The 21,471-nt window shown below is 38.0% G+C and overlaps 2 protein-coding genes across 2 annotated transcripts in view; both read right to left on the bottom strand.

Annotated features, from left to right (window-relative positions):
* Positions 1-1,640: 1,640 nt before the first annotated feature.
* On the bottom strand, positions 1,641-4,564 carry LOC103151200 (tumor necrosis factor receptor superfamily member 6B-like). The gene is made up of 5 exons (XM_007571122.2): positions 3,573-4,564; positions 2,861-3,242; positions 2,586-2,765; positions 2,376-2,457; positions 1,641-2,277 (listed from the first exon to the last, which is right to left on the bottom strand). Exons 1-5 carry the CDS (start codon positions 3,579-3,581, stop codon positions 2,052-2,054), a joined length of 879 nt encoding a protein of 292 aa, XP_007571184.1. The 5' UTR covers positions 3,582-4,564; the 3' UTR covers positions 1,641-2,051.
* Positions 4,565-8,361: 3,797 nt separating this feature from the next.
* The window catches only part of LOC103151163 (tumor necrosis factor receptor superfamily member 11B-like), a 28,133-nt gene continuing 15,023 nt past the window's right edge, over positions 8,362-21,471 (bottom strand). The window contains exons 3-6 of the mRNA XM_007571054.2: positions 20,955-21,099; positions 12,641-12,841; positions 10,416-10,634; positions 8,362-9,787 (exon numbers count right to left, since the gene is read on the bottom strand). Coding sequence (XP_007571116.1) covers positions 9,393-9,787; positions 10,416-10,634; positions 12,641-12,841; positions 20,955-21,099 — 960 coding nt within the window. The 3' untranslated portion in view covers positions 8,362-9,392. The remainder of the gene's footprint in view (positions 9,788-10,415; positions 10,635-12,640; positions 12,842-20,954; positions 21,100-21,471) is intronic.

The following is a 21,471-nucleotide window of genomic DNA, read 5'->3' as shown; positions in this document are numbered from 1 at the left end:
GTATAGTCTTATTGGCGTGAATGACATTTGGGATAATATTTTATCATCTGCATTACTCTAGTTTAGGTAAATCCTTTTGAGTAGGGTTCGGAGAAAACATAGACTTTCACAAACACTGCATGGCTTTCTGTTTTTTGGACGCATCTAAGAGTAGGAAACTGGACTGGAGCAGAAATCATGTCTACCAAAATCCCGCTGAAAAAGTTTTAAAATTATGATGCCTTCATTTAAATTGTTGATTTTCCTGGATCAAACCAAACCTGGCATTCAACTTTTACAATGATTGGTGAATGATGAACATACCAAATTCTCGAAGCATATACTTCCGGTACCTCTAGAGAAGTGAAACAGCGCCATCTTGTGTCCACATATTACAATTACATAAGAGCTGAGTTGGTGAAAACAACGTTAACTTGATGTCGGTGCTTTACGTGAGCTGTTTAACGTTTCAGACATTTCTTTCACTACATTTCCCAACAACTATTATACAAATTATAGTTCAGTATTTTTTTTATTCTGCCACTGGATATATGGACACCAGCAGTCCTGTAAGGTTAAGCAGGGATGAATGGATGTCTTATTCCTCTTTATGGATATAAATGGGGAAATCATGTCAACTTCAACAAGTAAAGGTATTTAACTCCTGCATATCTTATTTTTATTACATAAAAGTGAACATTTTGGAACTACTCATGACTTGTTTTATTGTCAATGTATCACGTCATGGAAATATCTGCACCAAGTTGGAACTAAGCTTGAGTTGATCTTTTTTTTCTTCATCTGTGAAAAAGAAATGGGCTGCATTGTGTTGCAGCTAAATGCTCAGTTCCCCTGCAGCAACAAGGTTCTGACTTTTAAATTCAGGCCAGGGCCTTTATGTATGGAGTATGCACATTCTTCCTGTGTCTGTTTTTTCTCTGAGTACTCCTGTGTCCTCCTACATTTCATATTTTAGATTAATTTAGGTTTCTCTTAGCTTCATGGCTGTTTCTGCTAACAGACAAACAGCGTGCATCCCTATAATGACCACTGGAGACAGAAAACACCCTGCATGGATAATCAGGTAGGACATTTGAATGAAAATAAGAAATGTGTTTAGAATAATTTCATAATTTCATTCCACTGACACAACATTGATAAATTTTATCTGAATAAAAACTGATATCTTTATAGGGAAATGGTGAGCTTCCTGTGATTTGATCAAACCTGTCATGTAGCTTCTATCCTGACTGATGCTCATTGTTGAAAAATGCAAATAACTCCATAGATAGTAAAAAGTCATTACAAATCTAATTCGGGTTCAAAACAGAAACACCGTTAGATTGTGAATTGAAATATGAATAGATACAGTTTCATTCATTCCTAAAGCCCTAATGTACATAACTATCTGACTCATTATGTTTTCACTTCTGTTGCTGAGTTTTGATGGTGGAAGTTCTGCGATCAGATAGTCAAATAAGGAACTCATCTGAATAGGTGGGTGTTTTCCTGTTATCCATTGAGTCAAACTCCCAAAAGGTCAAATTTCTTCTTGTGTAAAGGAAAGTTAATATTTTGAGATGTGCATAAACTTGATTAGGAAGTCTTGTTGAAAGTTATGTTTCATTAAACATTATTAAGAACATAAGGACTTTCCTGAGTTACTTAAAACAACTTCAACTTTATTTTTGTTGCCGTACGAGAACAGTTTATAAATTCAGTTTGACTTCATGTAATTTACAAAACATTTTACATTCCTTTCACAACATTCTAAAGCTTATTTTTGACACAAATATAGTTCAGTACTTCACCGGGATATTCAAAAAACGTCATTACGCTACTATGAATGGCAACCTGGCCCATCATACAGGAAACAAAAACAAAGAATGAACAGTTTTTTTTCCAGCCTATAGAGACATGAAGAACATTTAGTAATACTGATAACCTCTGTTGCTCCCAATAATGCTGCACATGATTGCAAAATTAAAAGAGTTCTGTAAAAAAAATATGTTCAGTAAACGCACACTACGAGAAAGGATGTTTAAGTTCAGCACAGGCTCCCCACATGGGTTTTATAAACTGCAGGTAGGATTCCGCTGCTTAATTTCATCAAAGATGCTTTCTAGTTTAGTTCCTATGGAGCTAAACTGGGAATTCCTCATGGTTTTAGCCAGCTGTTTGAGCTGCTCTGAAGTAGCCTGGGCCAGCCACACTCTGATCACATCTACAAGAGGGCCTCTCTGCTTTGGTAGAGCTGAGTCTCCGGTGAAATCATCCTCTTGATCCTTATGAATGATCCTGTTGTAGGGGGGGAAAAAAGGTGATTTAAGCTTTAAAGAAAAGAGCAAATAATAGATGAAAAATGTCATAGCAGAAAAGTTTAAGTGTGATCTTACTTGTGAATAAGTCTTTTTAAATCTCTTCTTGGTATCCTGCTCCCAGTGAGTGATGCAGACAGGACTGCTCTGAGGTCATCACCTGTGGATGAGAATACCAGATGTTTCGATTAAAGTCTAAATGTCTCGCCTTACCAAAACTTACTAACCCACTCTGTGAATTTCATTAGAGTTTTGAGTCATATGACATTCCAGACTCGAGGTCCTTACCTCCGTTTGCGAGACTTTCACAGGTGCCACAAACTGTGTCGTGGAACGCTGAGCCTTGGAGGAGCATGACGTTTTCCCCTGAGCAGACCTGATGTTTTACACACTGATCCGAGGCAGAAGATGAGCTGGAAAAATTCCCTTTGGGACATTTTTCACACACGGTGTCGTTTTTTGGTGTACCTACGACAGAAAAAAAAAGTGTCATTACATTGAATTGGGAAATAATCTAATTGTTCATATTAACACCTGACTATGTGTAATAAAGCTGGCGTTACCTATAGCCTGAACTCCATGTCCAGGGCCACATTCTGTGTGTCTGACACAGAAGTCCTCCATCATGTAAAACCCTGCTTTGCAACGACAGACTCTGTTGTTGGTTGCAGAGCACTCAATCTCCACCTCCTGGTTCTGTGAGCAGAAGTTGTTGCAGTACAGACACCTGTTGAGGTAGTTCCACAGCTCCGTGTAGTGGTCACTCGGACAGGGTACGCACTTCGTTTCCTTGGTGGCAGTGCAGTGAGCGGTGCGGTAAGTTCCCGGTTTGCACTGTTTGCACTGGAGAATTTCACCTGTTGTCCGGTCTTGGTGTTCGTAGGTGGGATCCTCTGCGGCGCACAAGAGAATGCCAGGGAACAGGAGCAGGACCGACAGGTAGAGCTGAGGAGAGAATTATTAAAGGGTGAGAAATGACACACTCATTTCTCATCCTGTTCATTTTGGTCCCTGGTAATGTCATTTTCTTCTAAACATAGCTTACTGCAGGTCTCACAGCCATCCTCTAAAACATAATTTTGAGATTTTTTTTGAAAAATACATGCTGTCTCTCTCAATCAGTTAAATAAACACATGAGTAACCAGCCCTTTTTCATTTAAAATGCTCTGTCATGTTTGTTAAGGTTTGGAAAAAAAAATCTCTACTTTGGCATCAGTTCAAGTAAAACATATTTGAGTTTCATTCATTATTAAAGCTATTATTCAGACACTCACCATGCTCATGATGTCTTCACTTCTTTAAAGTGGATTTGACATCGGGAGCAGATTGAGTGACTTTTTATAAGGAAGTTATTGCGTAGGTGGTTTGTCTGTGGTGTAATCTTTTGATTGACTTACGTTGAAAGGTCAATCGGGTTCCATGTGATGCACACACGCACAGAGATGTAAATCAGGTTGCTAAGATACGCTTGTCAGCCACGACTGCTACGTGTGACTAAGTAGCAGAAAATCATTTTAAAAAAGCTGATTTTCTTTCATTTTGATGGCATGTAGCATTGAATCATGCTGTAGTTCTAGTGAAAACATGTTTCTCCCATGTTCATGAAAATGAGGAAAGTAAATAAAATATAATGACAATCAGTGTGGTGGTGGTGTCAAAGACTCAGACTTAAATTAAATTAGCTTGGCTACAAGCCGATGCACGCTGAACTACCTGCTAAATAAACCTAGGCAGAAATTATTATTTTTTTATCTGATTAATTCACATTTCCATTTATCTAGCTCTTCTCAGTGTGCTGGTCACTTCCTTAAAACAAAAGGTGAAAGTGTCTCATTACATAATATGAATTGACTGACATTTGAATTACATGAAGTAAAAATGAACACCGCTCTTTAAATTCAATAACTGCAAAGACATTTTTTTTTCCAACGCATGGTTTGCAAGTTGCTGAAGTTGCTTAAAGACGTAGCAAAAGTTTTCAAGCAAATATACTTTTTTGCACAACTTGTAAAACTCCTGCTTCCCCAGCTTTCAGGAAATGTCTCTTCTCTGACATCTGCATGACTACGTGTAATTTTACTCCACTTTGTAACATTTGAAAAACCTGAATAATAATTTTCTGCTCACTGGTGAAAACGAGGTTGATAATTTCCCGCTTTTCTTTGAAGAACACGTCAGTGACTCAGAGGTGTGAATAGTAGAACAATTTGCTGAGTTTGAAAAGTTTGGGTATGTGAGTCCCTGGTGACTCAGACGCATACACGTGTCATCAGTTCCTGTATTCATAGAGCACTATACTACTGACATGCAGTGTCAGTGCAATTTGGCTGAATAGACTAATTTTATGCTTTGCTTGACATTTTGTGATATTCTATGCTTAACTACCTAGCTATGTTTTTTTCCCTAAAATGTTCTGATTATAAAAAGACAATTATTTTTTCACAAAATTAAATTTTTATATTAAAATCAGTATAAGAATTTTTTTTTTTTACCCCTTTCTTTACTAAAACGTCTTAAATCCACCTTTTACAATAACAGAAACTTCCATTGCAGATTCAGCTGAAAAAATGTTAGAACTGTGTGTCTAATAGCACTTAGAAGAGTCAAATGTAAACTCATCCTCTACCTACTTGCCAAATTATCGATTCGGTTTTGCCTATTTTACTTTAGCCTGTTTTGTTCTCATAATTAAGATTTTCACAAGAAATTACTGATATACACATAAACATCCATTTGAACATTAGCAGAACTTAATTAGATGATGTATCACTGACGCAATATGGATATAATTAAATGACAGCTAGTGCTTTGTGTCTGAACAAAGATGGTGCAAGATAAACAGAATATCTTTGTTCTTCTTCTGGGCTGGAGCAGATACTTGTTCCGAATTTCCCCCCAAGGATGCGGTTAACTTCTACATTCCAAGAAGTCGGTGCAATGCTTTACTTCAATGAAAATCTCCCGTTGATCATGGCCTGTCAGTGTTTCTTTCACTTTCACCAGAAGCACAGGAGGTTCCCCTGTGGACCGTAAGTGACCAGTATCCTTCTTTGAAGAGATAAAAAAAAAGTACACTGGAAGAGGAAATGAATCGGCTCTTTCCCTTTCATTAATAAAACAACCATGCCATCAACACTCTGACAACAAAGAAGCTAGCTGGTCAAACCATAAAATTAGAACTCATTTAACTGAATTCAATTGGGTTTATTTAAATGGCACCAAATCTCAACAGGTATGTTACAGGATGGTAACGTCCATCACCAAGTATTTGCATTTGATTCGCATAAAGTTTTTATTATAAATTTGTCATCAGAATCTTCCCATTTCATCGTTGATGCCTCAAGCCCTTCTGTGGGGGTTTTAGTCGATACGTTTTGAACAGAAACATGCACATTAGTGACCTCCTGCTGGAGGTCATTTTGCAGGGCTCTTTCCTGCTCTTCTTTGCATAAAGGAGGAAGTAACTGTCCTGCTGCTGGGTTGTTGCTCTCCTACTTCCACCTCCATCTCTCCTGCTTTCTCCATGCTGACACAGCATGTGGAAGTTACCCTCTTAGGCTTTTTTAGAAATATTGTAGTATCTGAGATACCAATTGTTTTAAATAATCAATGTTTAATTAGCCAAACTTTACACAATTTCAATACAAGGCATGCTTTAAAAGTTTGTTTTACTCTTCCACCATGTAACAGGAATGCTGGACGAAAGGCTGTTATTTTTAGAGGAACGACGACATGGAACGCACTCCCTTCATCTGCTGTGAATGTGACAAATGCTAGAGCTTTTAAAAGAGCCTTGCTTAGTTACTTTTGCTATGTAGTGTTATAATCATGAAATACGTTATGTTTCAGTGATAACTTAATTATTTTATTATTTAAAGTTTGATAATTGTGCATTTATGAATTCATCTTTCTACAGAGTTACAGTGTGTGTAGCTGCTATTTTGCAATAAATGTTTTTATGATGTGGACCTCAGGAAGAGTAGCCATTGTTACAGCAATGGCTAGTGGAGAAACAAACAAACAAACAAACAAATGGCAGACCTTCTTGCCACATCTCACATTCATGTGTCATCTTGGATGTTCACGTTTGTTCATTTGAATGGAATCATAAGTCGAGAAGGAATGAATTCAGACCACCGGACAGAAGAAACGCTTCAGACAAGGAATGGTCACCGACACACTTATTGAGTCTGCGAATTTATTAACACTATCTCTCTCACTATCAAAATGCAAAGTTTTCTGATGGAAAAGAAAACTGGGGATCAAATCAGATTAATGAATGACAAAATGAAATAGAGTGCTGAATAATAATTTCAAAAGAAATTGATTAATTTAACAAAAAAAAGGAAAGAAAGAGGTCAGCAGAGCCACGATGCTACTAAACTCAGCGTCACACGAGAGACATGAGGAGGAATAAACAAAAGGAGAGAGGGTCTCAGACCTGCCCACCACTTTGGAACAAAGAGTCATACAACTTGACTGTGTCCTCAGGCATAACTTAGAGCTATACCAAGGATCTTGACTTTGGTCTCTGCACAACAAAATGAATACTTGTGATGGCAAGAGGATAATAGTGGGGAAAAAGGGGAAGAGAAGGAGAAAAAGAGAAAGAGAAGCTGTGCAAGAATGAAGGATTCTTTCAACCCTGCACAAGATGCAAATCACTTAAGCTCTGACCGTATTTTTGAGAGTTGATCAGGTTCACTCAGATTCAGACATGATATCCAGGGACCGGTCCAAAAGAAGGATCAACAGCTGGAAGAATCGTCGACTGGCTCTGTAGACTCAGGCTCCTCTTCCAGGGGCTTCTACAGTGAGCTGGACACGGTGCGAGTCTCCCGGATCTCAGCTCTGGCTGATGTAAGAACTTTAAAAATAGCTGGACACACGTACGACTTTCTTTAAAACCTCTCCAGGGTGCTCTTCGAAGGTTTTAACAGTGCTTCTTCCAAACAACAAAAGAGGAGAGGAACTGTCTTTGTTGGAAGTTGACTCTAAAAGACAAGGCTTTTTTTTTTCTTCCCAGGTCCCTTTATAGTGGGTTCAGTTCTTATCTGATCAGCTCTGATGTATTGGGAGGGGGAGAAAAGAGGAAGAGAGAGAGAGAGACACAGGGTGATGTTTGCAGCACAAAGAATGTTGGAAAATGTGGCCTAATCACATCTTCTGCAATGACACTTGCACACTACATGGAAGTGTTGTGTTTTAAGTGGACTCATATGCAGAGAGGCAGAGAAGGTATAATGGAAAAAAATAACAACGATGAAACAAAACTTACAATCAGTCAGAGAAAAACACAAAGAGCAGGAACCAGGAAGGCAAGGAAATGAAGACGATGGACGGAGGAGAGAACGAAAACACGGCACAGGGAGTGAGGGAGACACAACAGGGGAACTAAAGGCAACAAAGAATAACTAGACACAAGGACTAAAACATAATAAACTAGATTTACTAACTAAGGACCAAACTAAAGTGAAACAGAAACGAGGCTAAGCTAATCAAAACAAGAAGCTAAAATAAAAGAAAAAGAAAAACACAGAACAAAACAACACAAGATCCTGACAGGAACCCAGCAGCGGTGTGATTGACTTGGAGTTACATTGTGTTGTCAAGGTTTTCCCTCCCATTTCTCTGAGCAGTGTCGTCGGGGCTTTGGCTCTCCGTCAGTTTGGGGGTCCTGAGCTGAAACACAACGATTCAATTCCCTGCTAGTGTCGTTGACATCGACGACCTTAACAAATCTCCAACAATGTCAGCTTGTGCTGACATTGTGACCAAAACCTTGAGACGGTTTTGGTCACACGTCTCAAGGTTATGAGTTTCTTTAGATCTGAGTGGGAAGGTGGATTTAATTACTGTAATGTCGCTGTAGATGTTAGGAAGACAAAACCTTCAGCCACCTCTTCTGTTCCAGGTAGGTTCTTCTGGCTTCACATAAATGTGTTCTTTCACTTCTCTCTCTTGTAACCAATGTAGGTTAGTTTTTCTAAATCCAGGCCATAGAGCGATTGAAACATGTGACAGTCTGAAGAGAAAAACGGAAGCTGAAAGTAAAGAATTAGATCACTTTAGGTCAGGATTTTCGTTGATAACAGAAAAGCAAAGACAGGCCATTTTTTTCTGTTCAATGCTTTTTTTTTATAATAAAACAAGACTTTTTTACAAACTGACTGTCGTCAGAGTTTTACAAATCTTCACAACTTAGTTAAACAAGCTTAAAGAGAAACAGGCAGGCATATGTATATATATATATACAACACAGACCATCCACTTCCAATACAAAAGTGACAAAACAAAATATAAAAAAATATCACTTCAGGGACTTGCAGCATTTCAGAATCCAGTATTTACGATAAAAAATAATAAAAACAAGCTTTTACACTTTAAGAAAGTAAAATTACACTTTAAATAAAGAAAACACTCAATTGCACTCCTTTATACATTCATATAACTGACCAAAAAAAAGAAAAAAAAAAGAAATGTAAAACAAACCAGCTTTACTGTGTAGCATTCCAGAACAAATGAAAATGGACAGCTGAGGAAAATAAATGTATTTCATTATGAAATCAAATTCTTGCTCTCAAACAGCGAGAAAGCTCTAATAAGTACAAATCAGAATCTTCAGCCTTTTTTTGGTTTTGTTTTTTTGTGAAGCAGCCTCTTGTTTACATCTTAACTAGATCTTAATTTTTAACAGACTCTGGTTAAAAAAAAAAAAAGAAAATATTTCTAGGAAACAGATGTGAGAACACATTAGCTGTGGGAGTTCTTTTCTTCCTGTTTCAGGCTAATTAGATTCATCCCTACACACATTGAGACTTTAGATCCTGGATGACAACATTTGCCTGTGGGATTATTTGTAGAGCAACAAAATACGTTCTGTATGCTTTCCTTATTCCTCTGTACTCAATGTGCTTTGCTTGGTATTTCCTCATCCAACACCGTTCTCTCACAAATGACGTTTTCCTCTGCCCAATGGCTGCTGTGTTCTTTTGCTTCGTATGTATCTTTTCACGTGTTTTCAGTCGGATAACGCATTTGTGTTTTCGAAATGCTGTCGGCTGCATAGTTTCATGTTTGCGCGTCTCACGACTTCATTCGTTTAGCTGCTTGTGAGCTTTGAAGCACGACTCATCCTGAAACATGCTCATGAACATCTTCTCGTACTTCTTGTGCGCTGACGTGGTCCCTATGATGCGGCTGATTTTCTTCAGGCTTTTGACGAGATACCGCGGCGCTTCCTGGCTGCGCAGCACCCTCAGGCTACGAGTCAGACCTTTGGCTAGATCCAGGTTGTAGTTTGCAGATTTCCACAGGTGGAGGATCTGCAGCAGGTACTGCCTGGGCAGGCAGGTGGAGACCACGGCCTTCACATCCTGCTCCTGGACCTTTACTCCCGGCAGGCTGTTGGTCACTTTCATGAGGTCGTCTACGGTCAGGTTCTTTAGAGCGTTGCAGCGGGAGACCTTACGCTCACAGTGGTTCACGCCTGGGGAAAATGCAGGGACAATGTTATTATGTAGAAGTGGCAGTCAGAAATAAAAGTGTGCAGCTACTTCCATATTTTCTTGGCTTTCCTGGTTTTTTTTTTTTTTTTTTTTATTTAGCTACATAGCTTGCTTGAAGGTTAATTACCACCTCTCTCTAATTCTTTATATTAAAAAAAAGGAGTTTTTTTTTTTATTTATACTTTAGTTATTAAGTTGATCGAGGCAATCTAAGGATTTTTCATTTCTAAACCACATCTTGCTGTTTCTCTGTGGCATGAAACGTACATTTCTCCTAGCTGCTCGGTAAAAACCGGAAAGAAAAAGAAAATATTTCCCACAAAAAAGGCAAATGTATGATTATCTTCAGAACTGAGCAGTGGTTGCAACAAAGCTGCTCCTCGTCTAAACTTGTCCACGCGGCTTGATAGTCAATAAAACGTTTCACTGGTCACTGTTTTCGATCCTGGTCCATCCTGGTCCAAAACAATGACCAGGATTCCATTTTTTTTCCCCACAAACATTATATGAATTCCACAGCAACCAGTCATTTTAAGATATCTGTCCATCTCTACACCAGGGAAGTTAATGATTAGATATGAGACATGTTTCGAGGCTTCTAATCCATACCTTGTATGATGCCGTACAACTTGTCCTTGTTCTGCTCTCTCCATAGCCTCAGCAGGTGCAGGACCTGCTGCTGAGGAGAGCACGCCTTCTTCAGCCTCTCCAGGCTCTTGAGATCAACCTTCTGTCCAGGGAGATTCTCGAGGATTCTCTCCAGAGGCACCGAGGACAGTCGCAGCGACGCCAGAGACTGGAAAACTGCTTCTTCACACAGAGTCGCATCTGGGAGGCATTATAGGAGAGAAAATATTCGTGGATTACGACATATAGCTACTGGATATTTGGAGGTGGTCTTCCTTTTATTTATATTTGTAATTCATTAGAAATGTGCCAAATCCATGGCAAGTCCCATACATTTAGCAAATGCATTTAAGCAGAGCTTTAAGTAACTGTGCTTCAAAAAAAAAAAAAAAAAAAAAAGGATGAAGAGAAATGGGAAAGTATTCTTCAAAATACATTTTTAATACCAAAAATCATATTACTGTTAAGCTACAAATTATTCCTGACAGATTTATACTTGAAATAAATTTCTTTCAGTCATAAAGTTAGATCTGATAGGAAATTAGACGTCTTACAAAATTTGATATTGAAATATTACCTGCTTTTATTCACATTTGATTTTTAGAAATGGCACATTAAAAATGACATGCACTCAGCTAAATATCAGTTAAATAAATCACTGGGATTTAATTCATTGAGATATCAGTAATGAAGCCTTTTTTTTAAAAAAAAAAAAGGCTGGCCAGCTTTTTGCACATAGGATCTTTGTGGATTAGCTTCAAGGCTGCTGACTATGGAAGGTCTTCTTGACATCACCCCAGTCTATACCTCTAAAATATTACTTCCAGGTAGAGTAAACATGTTCAAAAAATGTAATTTACTTTAAACCAAAAATTTGGGGAGTTTGAATAATTATCCTGACTCTGAACATAATAGATTTCGTTAGACTTTTTTTTTTACTCTGCTCGTGTTCTTACGTGTTTTTAACACATCATACCATTTGGAAAAACCACTCAGTCTTGTGTCTAATGAGGGAAACTAAAATGTTCCAGCAGCACAAAACTGCAAGTGTGAGGCTACAAAGAATACCTTAAAAGGCAAACTAAAAATTGCAAACAGCAGGGTTTGTTCAACTAAATTTGACTATTATAAAAATGCAGCTGTTCTTGTCACAGAGGACAGTCCCAATTTGCATATGACATTCAGAGCTGAAAGTAACCGGAAACATTTTTCTGCTTAGATTCATGAATTTGAGCAGGTCATGAAGCGCTTCTGTGCATATGTGTGGGTTTCTGATCAATTTGCAAATATTAAGTTTCCGGAGTGAGCAAAAAAAATTAATAAATAAAAAATGTTCTTTTGCAAACCTAGCGGTTGATTTTACAGTAATATGAAGAAGGCATTTGGCTCGCTTCTCTCCTCCCCTGATGATGTAAGTGTGGTTTTCAGTCATGGCATCCTGAAATCCCTCAAAACTTAACAACTTTGGGAACCACCACTGATCTCAGTTTCACATTTTTCTTCAAACTGCCCGACCGATGCAGGATTAGCTGCAGACAGTTTGTGGCTATGTGCTTTAAAGGAAGACAGCTGGTGAATGAATGTTTGAGGGAAGCATCATTCTGGTTGAGGACTGAGAGTTTTGTGAATGATCTTCCAAATATTCTCCATACGGTGCAGGAGTGTGCCGGGGTCTGGACTTGTGAGTGATTTCTAAAGCTGCAGGAATTCAGTATCATATTTGAGGCTTTGCCTTTTGAAATATATTTAAGCATCCATGATAGCTGTAGTCTGAGTAACAAAGCCCCAAAAGCTCATTTTGTGTCTCATTTTGAGTCAGTTTCCTTTGTTATTGTGTTTGAGGATGTGACAGTTAAATGGGTAATTGATCCATCATGGGGTCATTCTGAATTGAGCGCCATAAACATTCATTGCAACCCTTTGTGGGTCTCTCTAGAGCTGGTTTTCAGACATGCAAGAATTAGCAAAGAAAGCCTGGAATCTGGAAGAGAAACCGGACTGAGGAAATCCCCCGCCTTGGGGAATGAAATTGACCACAAGTCTGAAATAGCTCAGCTCGGAATGATTTTAGGTTGTTGACAATTGAGGTCTACTCTAAGCGCTCCTACATATGCATGTGTAAAGGAGGGACGTGCTGGATATAAACTAACCCCTTGCTGGAATCGTTCTAAAGCTTTTCACATCCGTTGTGGCCTCTATGTTCTCACCATTGTGGCACAGAGTGTGATGCTGGGAGCAGTCCTTGATGTCAGGAGAGCCACACAGGCTGTCTGAAGTGGACGTTCCCCATCGCAGAGTCTTCATGCCGTAATCAGCACAGAGTCTGTGCGGCTGACACGTGGAGGAGCCTCCAGCAGAGAAATAACCATCCGGGCAGCGTTCACACACGGTGTCGCTTTCAGGCGTACCTGCAAGACATCCACAAATAATTGTTTGGATTTCAAACTGACAGGATGGATTCTTTCCCTAACAAACAATGAGCAACCTCAAAAGGCACCCATTTGACCTGTTCACGCTTTTTCATGTTCCAACCTCGATTCTTGTCATCTGTTAATGAGATTTCATGTGTGCAGTCAGTCATCACGTAGCTTACAGTTGTGCAAGTGGAAGAAAAATACGGCGCGAGGAGAGAGAACTCGCAGCAGTTTGGCACTGCTCTGTCACATAAGAGAAAGCAGGCGAAATATGACCAGCAATTTTGCACTGGACATACAGTTGCCAACAAAATTTCATTATATTGGCTTGGGCATACAGATCTATCAAATGTACAGTCTTTTTCAAATGCAAAAAAAAAAACTTTAATAATGTGGCCCTGCAGTTTTATACTGGCATCCCTAAAATCTAAGGGGAAATTAAAGGTTTTCTCCACCACTACGTGTCAGTCAAACCAAGTTTCCTACCAATCCTTATATGACACTTCATCAGAACAAAACTGAACTTAAGTGTAACAGAAAACCAGCACTGTACGTCGATCTGAACACTCCCTCCCTCCATTCAACTTAGTGGCGTTAGCGTCACGAAGCATCCTGCGGGCGATATTTTCTCAGAAAGAATGTTGAAACTGGTCAAAGTTGGTCAAAGCAATGCGGAGCAATCCCAGAAGAAAATCTGTTACAGACTGCAACAGAATCATACAACCAGAGCCACAATGGACAAGGTTAGATCAGGCGTTTCCAAAGTGTGGCCCTCTAAATGATATTGTTCTGCCCCTGGCCACAATTCATGAGTGGAGTAAATACGGCACAACAAGAAGTATTTCTCTTTTAATAACTATGTTTGTGCTTTTGTGTAGTTTTGTAGTAAGAAGAACCCAAGCCTCCCTGGCTCCCAAATGATTACACTCGGCTAAATACAGAAACTACTGACTCATCTCCTGTTCTTGTTGTCAAGAAAAGGCAAGAAAAGAGATTGCCAAAAAACAAAAAAAAAAAAACAACAAAGTGATCCACCTCCTAAAAATGTTAATTATTTGCCTATGTTGTTAGGAGTTAATCAGGATTTTAATATTTTGGATCAACAGTGATTTACTGATTTTTTTTCTGTAAAGAACTGTCCACTCTGTTCGTTTCATTAAAATCCTGCAATATTGACCAGATTAAAACAAATCATAAGAAATGTATTTTTTTTTTACTTTTCTTTTAAAAGGTTGCTTTTTGTGGCCTGTGTGTGCCTGCCTATGTCGAAACAACGGGCAACGCACCACTGCAGGTGTTTCACACAAAATGCCCTGCGGAGCACTTAGCTGAGCCAAATGAAGTTGAAAAGATGCTGAGTCAGTTTCAATAGCTTACTAGGTAACCTTTCATCTATAGCCGCCGTTTTCAGTGTGTGAAAATCTCCTCCCTCGTGAAGATCAATTAATCTGACGTAGTTCTAGGAACCAAGCCCGCAAACATGTGACCATCAATCAAAGCCACGGGTAACTGTATGAAAATGACTCAGACATGTCTTCCTCATCACACCCACATAGTTTCTATAACTTGTAATGTATCTGTAGTAGCAGTTTCTATATTACCACGTTGAGAACATGACACGTGATCATCATGGTTTTACATAAAAAGTATCACGAAAGGGATGCCGACTAGATATCTATTTTTTTTTCTTTTCTTTTTTTTCCACATTTCATGCAATGCAGTCCTAATGCCATTTTCCTATCTTGCAAAATGAAAATCTGTTGCTTGAAACTCCAATTACAGGTGCTAATGAGGGGTTCCTGGTTGGTAATATTACAATAAATGGTCTTAAGATTCTGGTACTTTCCCCTGCAGATCACATGACTACCTGACATAACAGACATAGTGGTTTAATCACTTCCTCTTTTTATTTTAAAACTTTAACCAAAGAGTTGAAAGTGCGTGGGAAGGCACCGCGCTCTTATCTGATGTAACATCTTCATTCGTTTCCCGCTCACAAGGCATGCGTGTTCTGGCTTTTACTATTACGCAAAAACAAGAAACCACCTGCAGATATGCATACGGAAAATAGTTCCTGCACTGATGATGACAAAGCATGTACAGTACAGGCTTGTGAATGACACAGATGATTTAAAATATACGCTGACATTGACATGTTTTTCCTAAAAATGTAATTTTTGTCAAATTTTTCTTTTATGCTTCATAGATGTGTTTTTTAGAATAAACTCTAAAAAGGTATTGAAAACCCTTTTATGTTTTCTATATACAATTGCTTCTGAGATGTATATGCTTAACTAATACTTAAAAAAAAAAAGAATCTGCATAAAATGCCAAATAATGACCCAGTGAAATGATGCTTTTCCAGAGAAATTTTGTAAAATTGTTAAAATGAAAACATTAGATCAATAAATACTTACACCTTATGCTATCACACGCAAACTTTATTGGGACCCTTTTGTCCTAGTTTGAGATTATTCAACATGACTTGCACTGCTTCTGCAAACAATGAAGTCAAAGGAATCGCCTGCAGACCTCCAAAACCGGATTCTAGTGAAACCACACATTTTGGGAAGTGATACCAAAAAGTTGCCAGAATTCAGTGTTTCCCAAAACACTGTTGTCTTCGGTAAGGAAGCACATTGACCTTCCACTGTTTTAGAACCCATCGGTCACTTTGGGAGAATTCCAATGTTCTCTTGTAAATACATGAGAACTATCTAAGCGACTGATGTCGGACGTAAAATGTATTATTTCTTAGATGTAGCCATGTTAGTTTATTTCTTTCCATTAATTTCATAGTTTATTCTTTGGTTCTGCTTTCATTGTTTGTTTTTTTATATATATATTTCTGCTATATTATGATTAGATTATTATTGTCTTGTGTTTCCTTTTATATTGTTTATTAAGCTGATTATTTTCTGGATTCTCTATAGTAATTTAGGTTTGCTATTTATGCCTCTGTGCCCATTATTGTCTAGCGTGATAAAAAGCCGCTCCTTGTCCTACACTATTTGATTCATACAGAGGGTCTGGGATTCCTGGTGCTGACAAACGATAGCTTCCTGGAGGCGTGGACTGTGTTGAGGTTTAACATTTTCCCCAGTTGCTAACGTTGACGTATGCAATGCGCCATCTCGACGCCTGGAAGCTTACCGGAAACTGACTGTGCTCCAAACAACTACCCTCCGCCGAAGCCCTGAACCGAATGAGGCAGCTGTTTGTGGAAGCGGCGTGACCAACTCAGGACTGAATGGCCTCGCTCCCTTCCTCTACTGCCATTGATAAAACTTCAGATTCGAAAACAGTGCAGAAAATCAACATTGTTCACAACTTATTCTTCCGTTTGCTGATTGGCTCAGTTAAAAATCGACTGGAGACAATCTGAGACAAAGGGAGAAAGCCCGGACTGTGTTGAAAGCGAGAGATTTATTTGAGTGGAATTGCACAGGCTATTGTCTAAAAACATCCATTTTTTTCCCCCCTCATGTTGAGTTATGTTTCTTGGATACTTGTATTTTAGACTATTTTCAGTCCTGTTTCTTCTTTTGGTTCCAGTTGTTTGTAGTTTCAGTTCAGCTCCTAGGTTAAGTAGTCTCATCTCTTGCCACAGCTGTTCCATATTTCATCTGACTCACTTCTCATGTATGTCAGGGTACGGTTACAAATTGTCTTCCAGCATAACAACAAGCTGATTAACAAAGCCAACATAACAAAAGAGTGGGTTCAGGAACAGTCTGCGTATGTCCTTTGGTAGTCCAGACACAACCTGGACTTAAATCTAATTCCACATTTCTGCAAAGTCCTATATGATTACTGTCTACTGATGCTGCCTTTCCAACATGACTAAGCTTGAGAAAATCTGTAAAGACGAATGGGGGATAAAAAATAACCCAAAACCTGTGCGCCATGTTGTAGAGACAAGGCCTGGAAGCAATGGGTGTTGACATTTTTGTAGCTGCTACATTTAAATGGTTCTGTCTTTAATGAATTTACTTTTGATAATTTTGTGAAAATAATTTAAAAAAAAGTGATCCATGTTTTCTGACAACTAATCAATTAACTGATAAAAACCAAAAACCTTTTGCATTGGTAAAATAACGTAATGCTTTATTGCTTACTGCCACCTGTTACATCGGCTACGAGAATAAAACTCAGCTTGAATGTCTTAATTTCACTTAGTGGTAAAAATCAAAGCCAAAAAGAAAGAGGCCAATGGAAAAACAACACAGTCATAAACAGAACGTAATTTATTGGGACTGAAACAGAAACTTGTGGTTTAAGAGTCTGAACCGCAACTAGAAGCACTGTGCAATAATTCCTTGAATCCTTCAATGTGTCACTTGTCTGCTATACTTGGAGCAACTCAAAAGTTTGCTGTGGATTTATTGGGAAACACTGTCTCATATCTGAGCAACATAGCACTCCAGGAATCAGATGTTCCAACATCATAAGAACATGTTTTTGGGAAATGTACAATGTGTTGCACCAGTTTCATGTGTTGGTACCATATGCCACAAAAAAGAATCTGGGCTGAATGGTAGCTTAAGCTACAATGTTTTAGACTATGTGCTTTATAGCGATTTATTGTGAAAGACCTACATAAAGTACAATCTAACTTTAAAATTCCAAGTTTAGCATACGTTAAGCATGACATCTTTTATCAATAAGCAAATAACCTATGTAGGATAATGGGTTTAATTTCCAAACTGTTTATTTCTAGTCACGTAGTGATTTTTTTCCCCTCCTCTACTGTTCAAATGGAAAAACTCTAAATGATTCTCAGCTTCTGAGTAAATAAATCGTCAGGACAGATTATATGTTAACTACCATGAACCGAATTTCAATGAAATAAAAGAGGAAGGAACGTCTCAGACATTCAGTGGAAACTGTGTCACTTTACTGAGGCTAAGCAGGCGGCTTCCAGTTTCCGCTTGAAGTCAGCTGTAACATATCTGTCACTGTGGATGACAGTGTTATGACTCTTTAAAAAAATGCCACCGTGCTGTCTGACATGTCAAATAACACTGAAAGAGGTTTTGACCCAAAAAGCTATACGAGTGCTTAATGTCTTGAGCAAACATTGTAACTGACAGGGTAAAAAAAAAAGGTTGATATAACTTTTATTCTAGCAATTGCACTGTTGGAGAGCACATTAACTGGTCCGCTGGGAGAGACCTACAGCACGTTACATTAATTATAACTAAGCACTGCGCTGAGGAGGAACCAGTGCAGATGTAATGGAAGAAAATGTTCATCATGCTTCATAAATACTTAACAAGACGCCGAGTATCACATTCAATATAGATATTTCAGACGTAGTCACCTCTGACAAATGAAACTAAAACCCCATGTTACACAATAAGGCGGGAAAAATACAAAACAAAACCATTACTATTAACTGAAAGACGTACATCGGTTTTATTGCAATAATAAATTCAGGCTTGGGAACTAAAACAATTTAAATGTTGAGGGCAAAATTTCATGTGATCGATTCAAACCAAACTTAAAGCTGCAAAAAGGTTAAACATGGATCTACCCTTTGGGTATATTCAGTTTGAACCTGATATTAACAATATGTGGAAAGAAAGAACTTTTCCTCATTTTCTGTAATTAAATAAGACTAAACTTTTTTCTGTACTATTTCAGCAAAGATTATCAAAATTATTTTGGTTTTAAGCTGATTTAAACCATTAGAGGTAAATATCGGAAGGAAATCAGCCTGCTCGTTGTATGACGCAGTGACTTAATGTTCTGTTTTAATGTTTAACCACAAATTAATGTAGTGGTTACAGTCTTTAAAGCATTAGATTTTAAAAATACTGAAAAATATGTTTACGAAATAACCTTTTAATAGTCTTAAACCTATTCCTTTTATGCTACGTTCTATATGATCCTTACAGTGCAGACACAATGAGTCATTTTGTTCATCAGGCTGTGGCTCATTCTGATTTCATAAAGAAGCCAAATTATCTCAGTTGACTCATGTTACTTCCTGGTATTAGCCAATGGAAATTTGATCTATGCAAGCTAATTTCAGGAATGCAGAGAAAGAACGTGCATTTTAGATGTAAAGCTGAATCAAACTTCATTTAACCAACAAACATTAAACACATCACACATTTATTGGTACCCACTTTAAGCCCTGTTAGCATTAACCTAAGTGACTTTTAGAATCCAATCTTTGACTGTGAAGAATAATAACCCTGTCTTCCTACCATTTATTTGATATTTAAGCATATTGTACACCATTTATAAGCATTAATATATAACATTTGCATTAGCACTACCTGAAACAGTTTGTTATACATTAAGGTCTTTGGTCTAATATGATCTGACTTGGTTCCAGGAGCATTTATTTTCCAGGACATGCAGAGAGAAGTTGAAGCAAACATAAAAGCAGCTAAAGATGTCACACTCCCATAAAACACCTGCAAAAATATATTAAAAAAACATGCTTTTTCAGTAAGTTATTCGTAAATACATTCTTTCTGTCATCAAAAAGTACAGTGAAAAAGAGATATGATAAAAAAAAAAAGTCCTAAGGAGATTGTATAGACCATGAAAAATTTCTGAGATTGAGCAAGTAGGACAACACAGAAAGCATTTCTCAGAAAGAATCAGTCTTTGAGAATGTATCTCTGGGTTTTTTTTAAAAGAGATGCATACATCTGATAAAGATTTAACGCGATGACTTAGAGGAAAAGGAACAGCTGAAGACATGCTTTTGTTCATCTTATGTAAGAGGACTGAGATAAAAATGCTGCATGTGAATCCTTTCAAGAGCTTCTGCCATATCAGCAAATTAACAGAAACTGAGAAAAATACAGTTTTCTCTACTGAAAACACTAATGGATAAGACGAGCTTCCATGAACATCCACACACCAATACACATGTATACGTACATACACGCATACACACATACATACATAAGCAGAGAAATGTTTAAAACAGTGTCTCGCAAAAGAAAGAAGAAAAAACATAAAACTCTGCTAAAGTAAACTTTTGTGCATTTTAATGGAATCTTATGTGACAAACCTACATAAAGTAGAGTGCTTAAAGGAATTGGAAGGAAAATGATTTATGATGTTTAAAATGTCTAACACGTGAAACTTGTGTTGTGTTGTATTCAGATCCCTTTAGTCTACTACCCTGAAATAAAATCCTGTCCATGTGTTTTTATCTTAAAACCCCTTAACTTCCCGGAGGACACTGGTAGTCTCATGGACCAACTGGATAACATGTAAGTGTTTTCAGGATAGCAGTTATCCAGAAAGAAAGAGAGGAGGTCAAAACAGTGTCCGTTCAATAAACTATCTATTATTTTTCCTTCAAGTTCACAAGTATGCACTACTTTCTTATTAAAGGGGCAGTATTATATGTTTTCCAGACACACAGTGCCATTTTATAGCAAAATGTTAGCTTGTTAACTTCAGTTGTTTTAAAAATGCTATATATACATATATATCAAATATGACTTACAATAAATTTAACTGCAATATTTAATGCCTTGGAATTGGGTCTATGTCTCTTTAATATTTACTAAAGCTCAAGCTCTTCCTGGAGGAGTGCTGGAAGTCATCACAACAGCACTCCTCTATTAACCCTTTGATAATGTTTTTAGCAACAATGCAATGAGAAGATGCTCATATAATGAGCTCAGCAGATGTGCAGTTCCATTGGGTTTGCTAATCCCTGCCGGCTAGTTTGGAGGAGCTGAGTTGAGGCAGACATGGGGAAGGGCGGCTCTGTGAGGCGGAAGCTTGGGAACTGCCGCTCCAAGGAGGAACTGCGTCCGAAGGCGGCGATAGATCCAACCAGGGAAATGGTTGTCACGGGAGACTAAAGGATTTCTCAAACAGGCATGAAAGAATCAAGGCAACCCTCCAGATAAGTTTTTGATGAGGGAATAACATTATGACGTAATAAAGCTCAAAAAAGTCGATTTTACATAATACTGCCCATCACATAAAACCCTAATAAAACACTCTCATGTTTGCGGTTGGAATTTGACAAAATCTGGAAAGGTTTGACATGAAAACTACTACAGCATATTTCTTCTAGTTGAATAAAACGTCATTGTTTCATAACAAAGAAGAGAGGACCTACCCAACACTGTGACTCCGTACCCAGGCTGACAGGTACTGTGTGCAATGCAGAATTCCACCACTAGATGGTATCCAGGTACACATTCACAGAGCTGGTCATGCGTGCTGTTGCACTGCTGTTTGACTACCTGTCTCTCCTTACACACCTAGACACAACACACACTGGTTAGAAATATTCCAACAATGGATGAAAAAAGAAAAAATCCAGAACTTATTCACATTTTGTTTTCTAAAATAAAACAGGTCATTATTCTTTTTATTCTTCCACTTTATGTGCAACTTTAAGGATTTGTTATGTCAAAATTATACATACAAGACAAACATCTTGAGAAATATGTTTTAAAAAGAGCTGCAAACTGTTCCAATTGATAGGTAAGGATTAATTTACTTTAGGCTGAAACAATTAATCAGACTTATCTTGATGAATCGATTATTGAAACTAATTTCATAATCAAATAATCACCAAACGTGCTTTAGGAGAGTATGCAGAGAGAACACCCTCGGAGCAGTGAATAAGT

Source organism: Poecilia formosa, unplaced genomic scaffold (assembly GCF_000485575.1).
Source record: "Poecilia formosa unplaced genomic scaffold, Poecilia_formosa-5.1.2 Scaffold273, whole genome shotgun sequence".
Lineage (NCBI taxonomy): Eukaryota > Metazoa > Chordata > Actinopteri > Cyprinodontiformes > Poeciliidae > Poecilia > Poecilia formosa.
Note: the sequence above shows the minus strand (reverse complement) of the source record. Positions and strands in the feature narration are given on the sequence as shown.

Coding starts and splice junctions, on each gene's coding strand:
- LOC103151200 (XM_007571122.2), bottom strand. Junction 2,766..2,860: donor ACATGGAGTTCAGGCTATAG/GTAACGCCAGCT, acceptor TTTCTGTCGTAG/GTACACCAAAAAACGACACC. Junction 2,278..2,375: donor TTAAAAAGACTTATTCACAA/GTAAGATCACAC, acceptor CCCCTACAACAG/GATCATTCATAAGGATCAAG.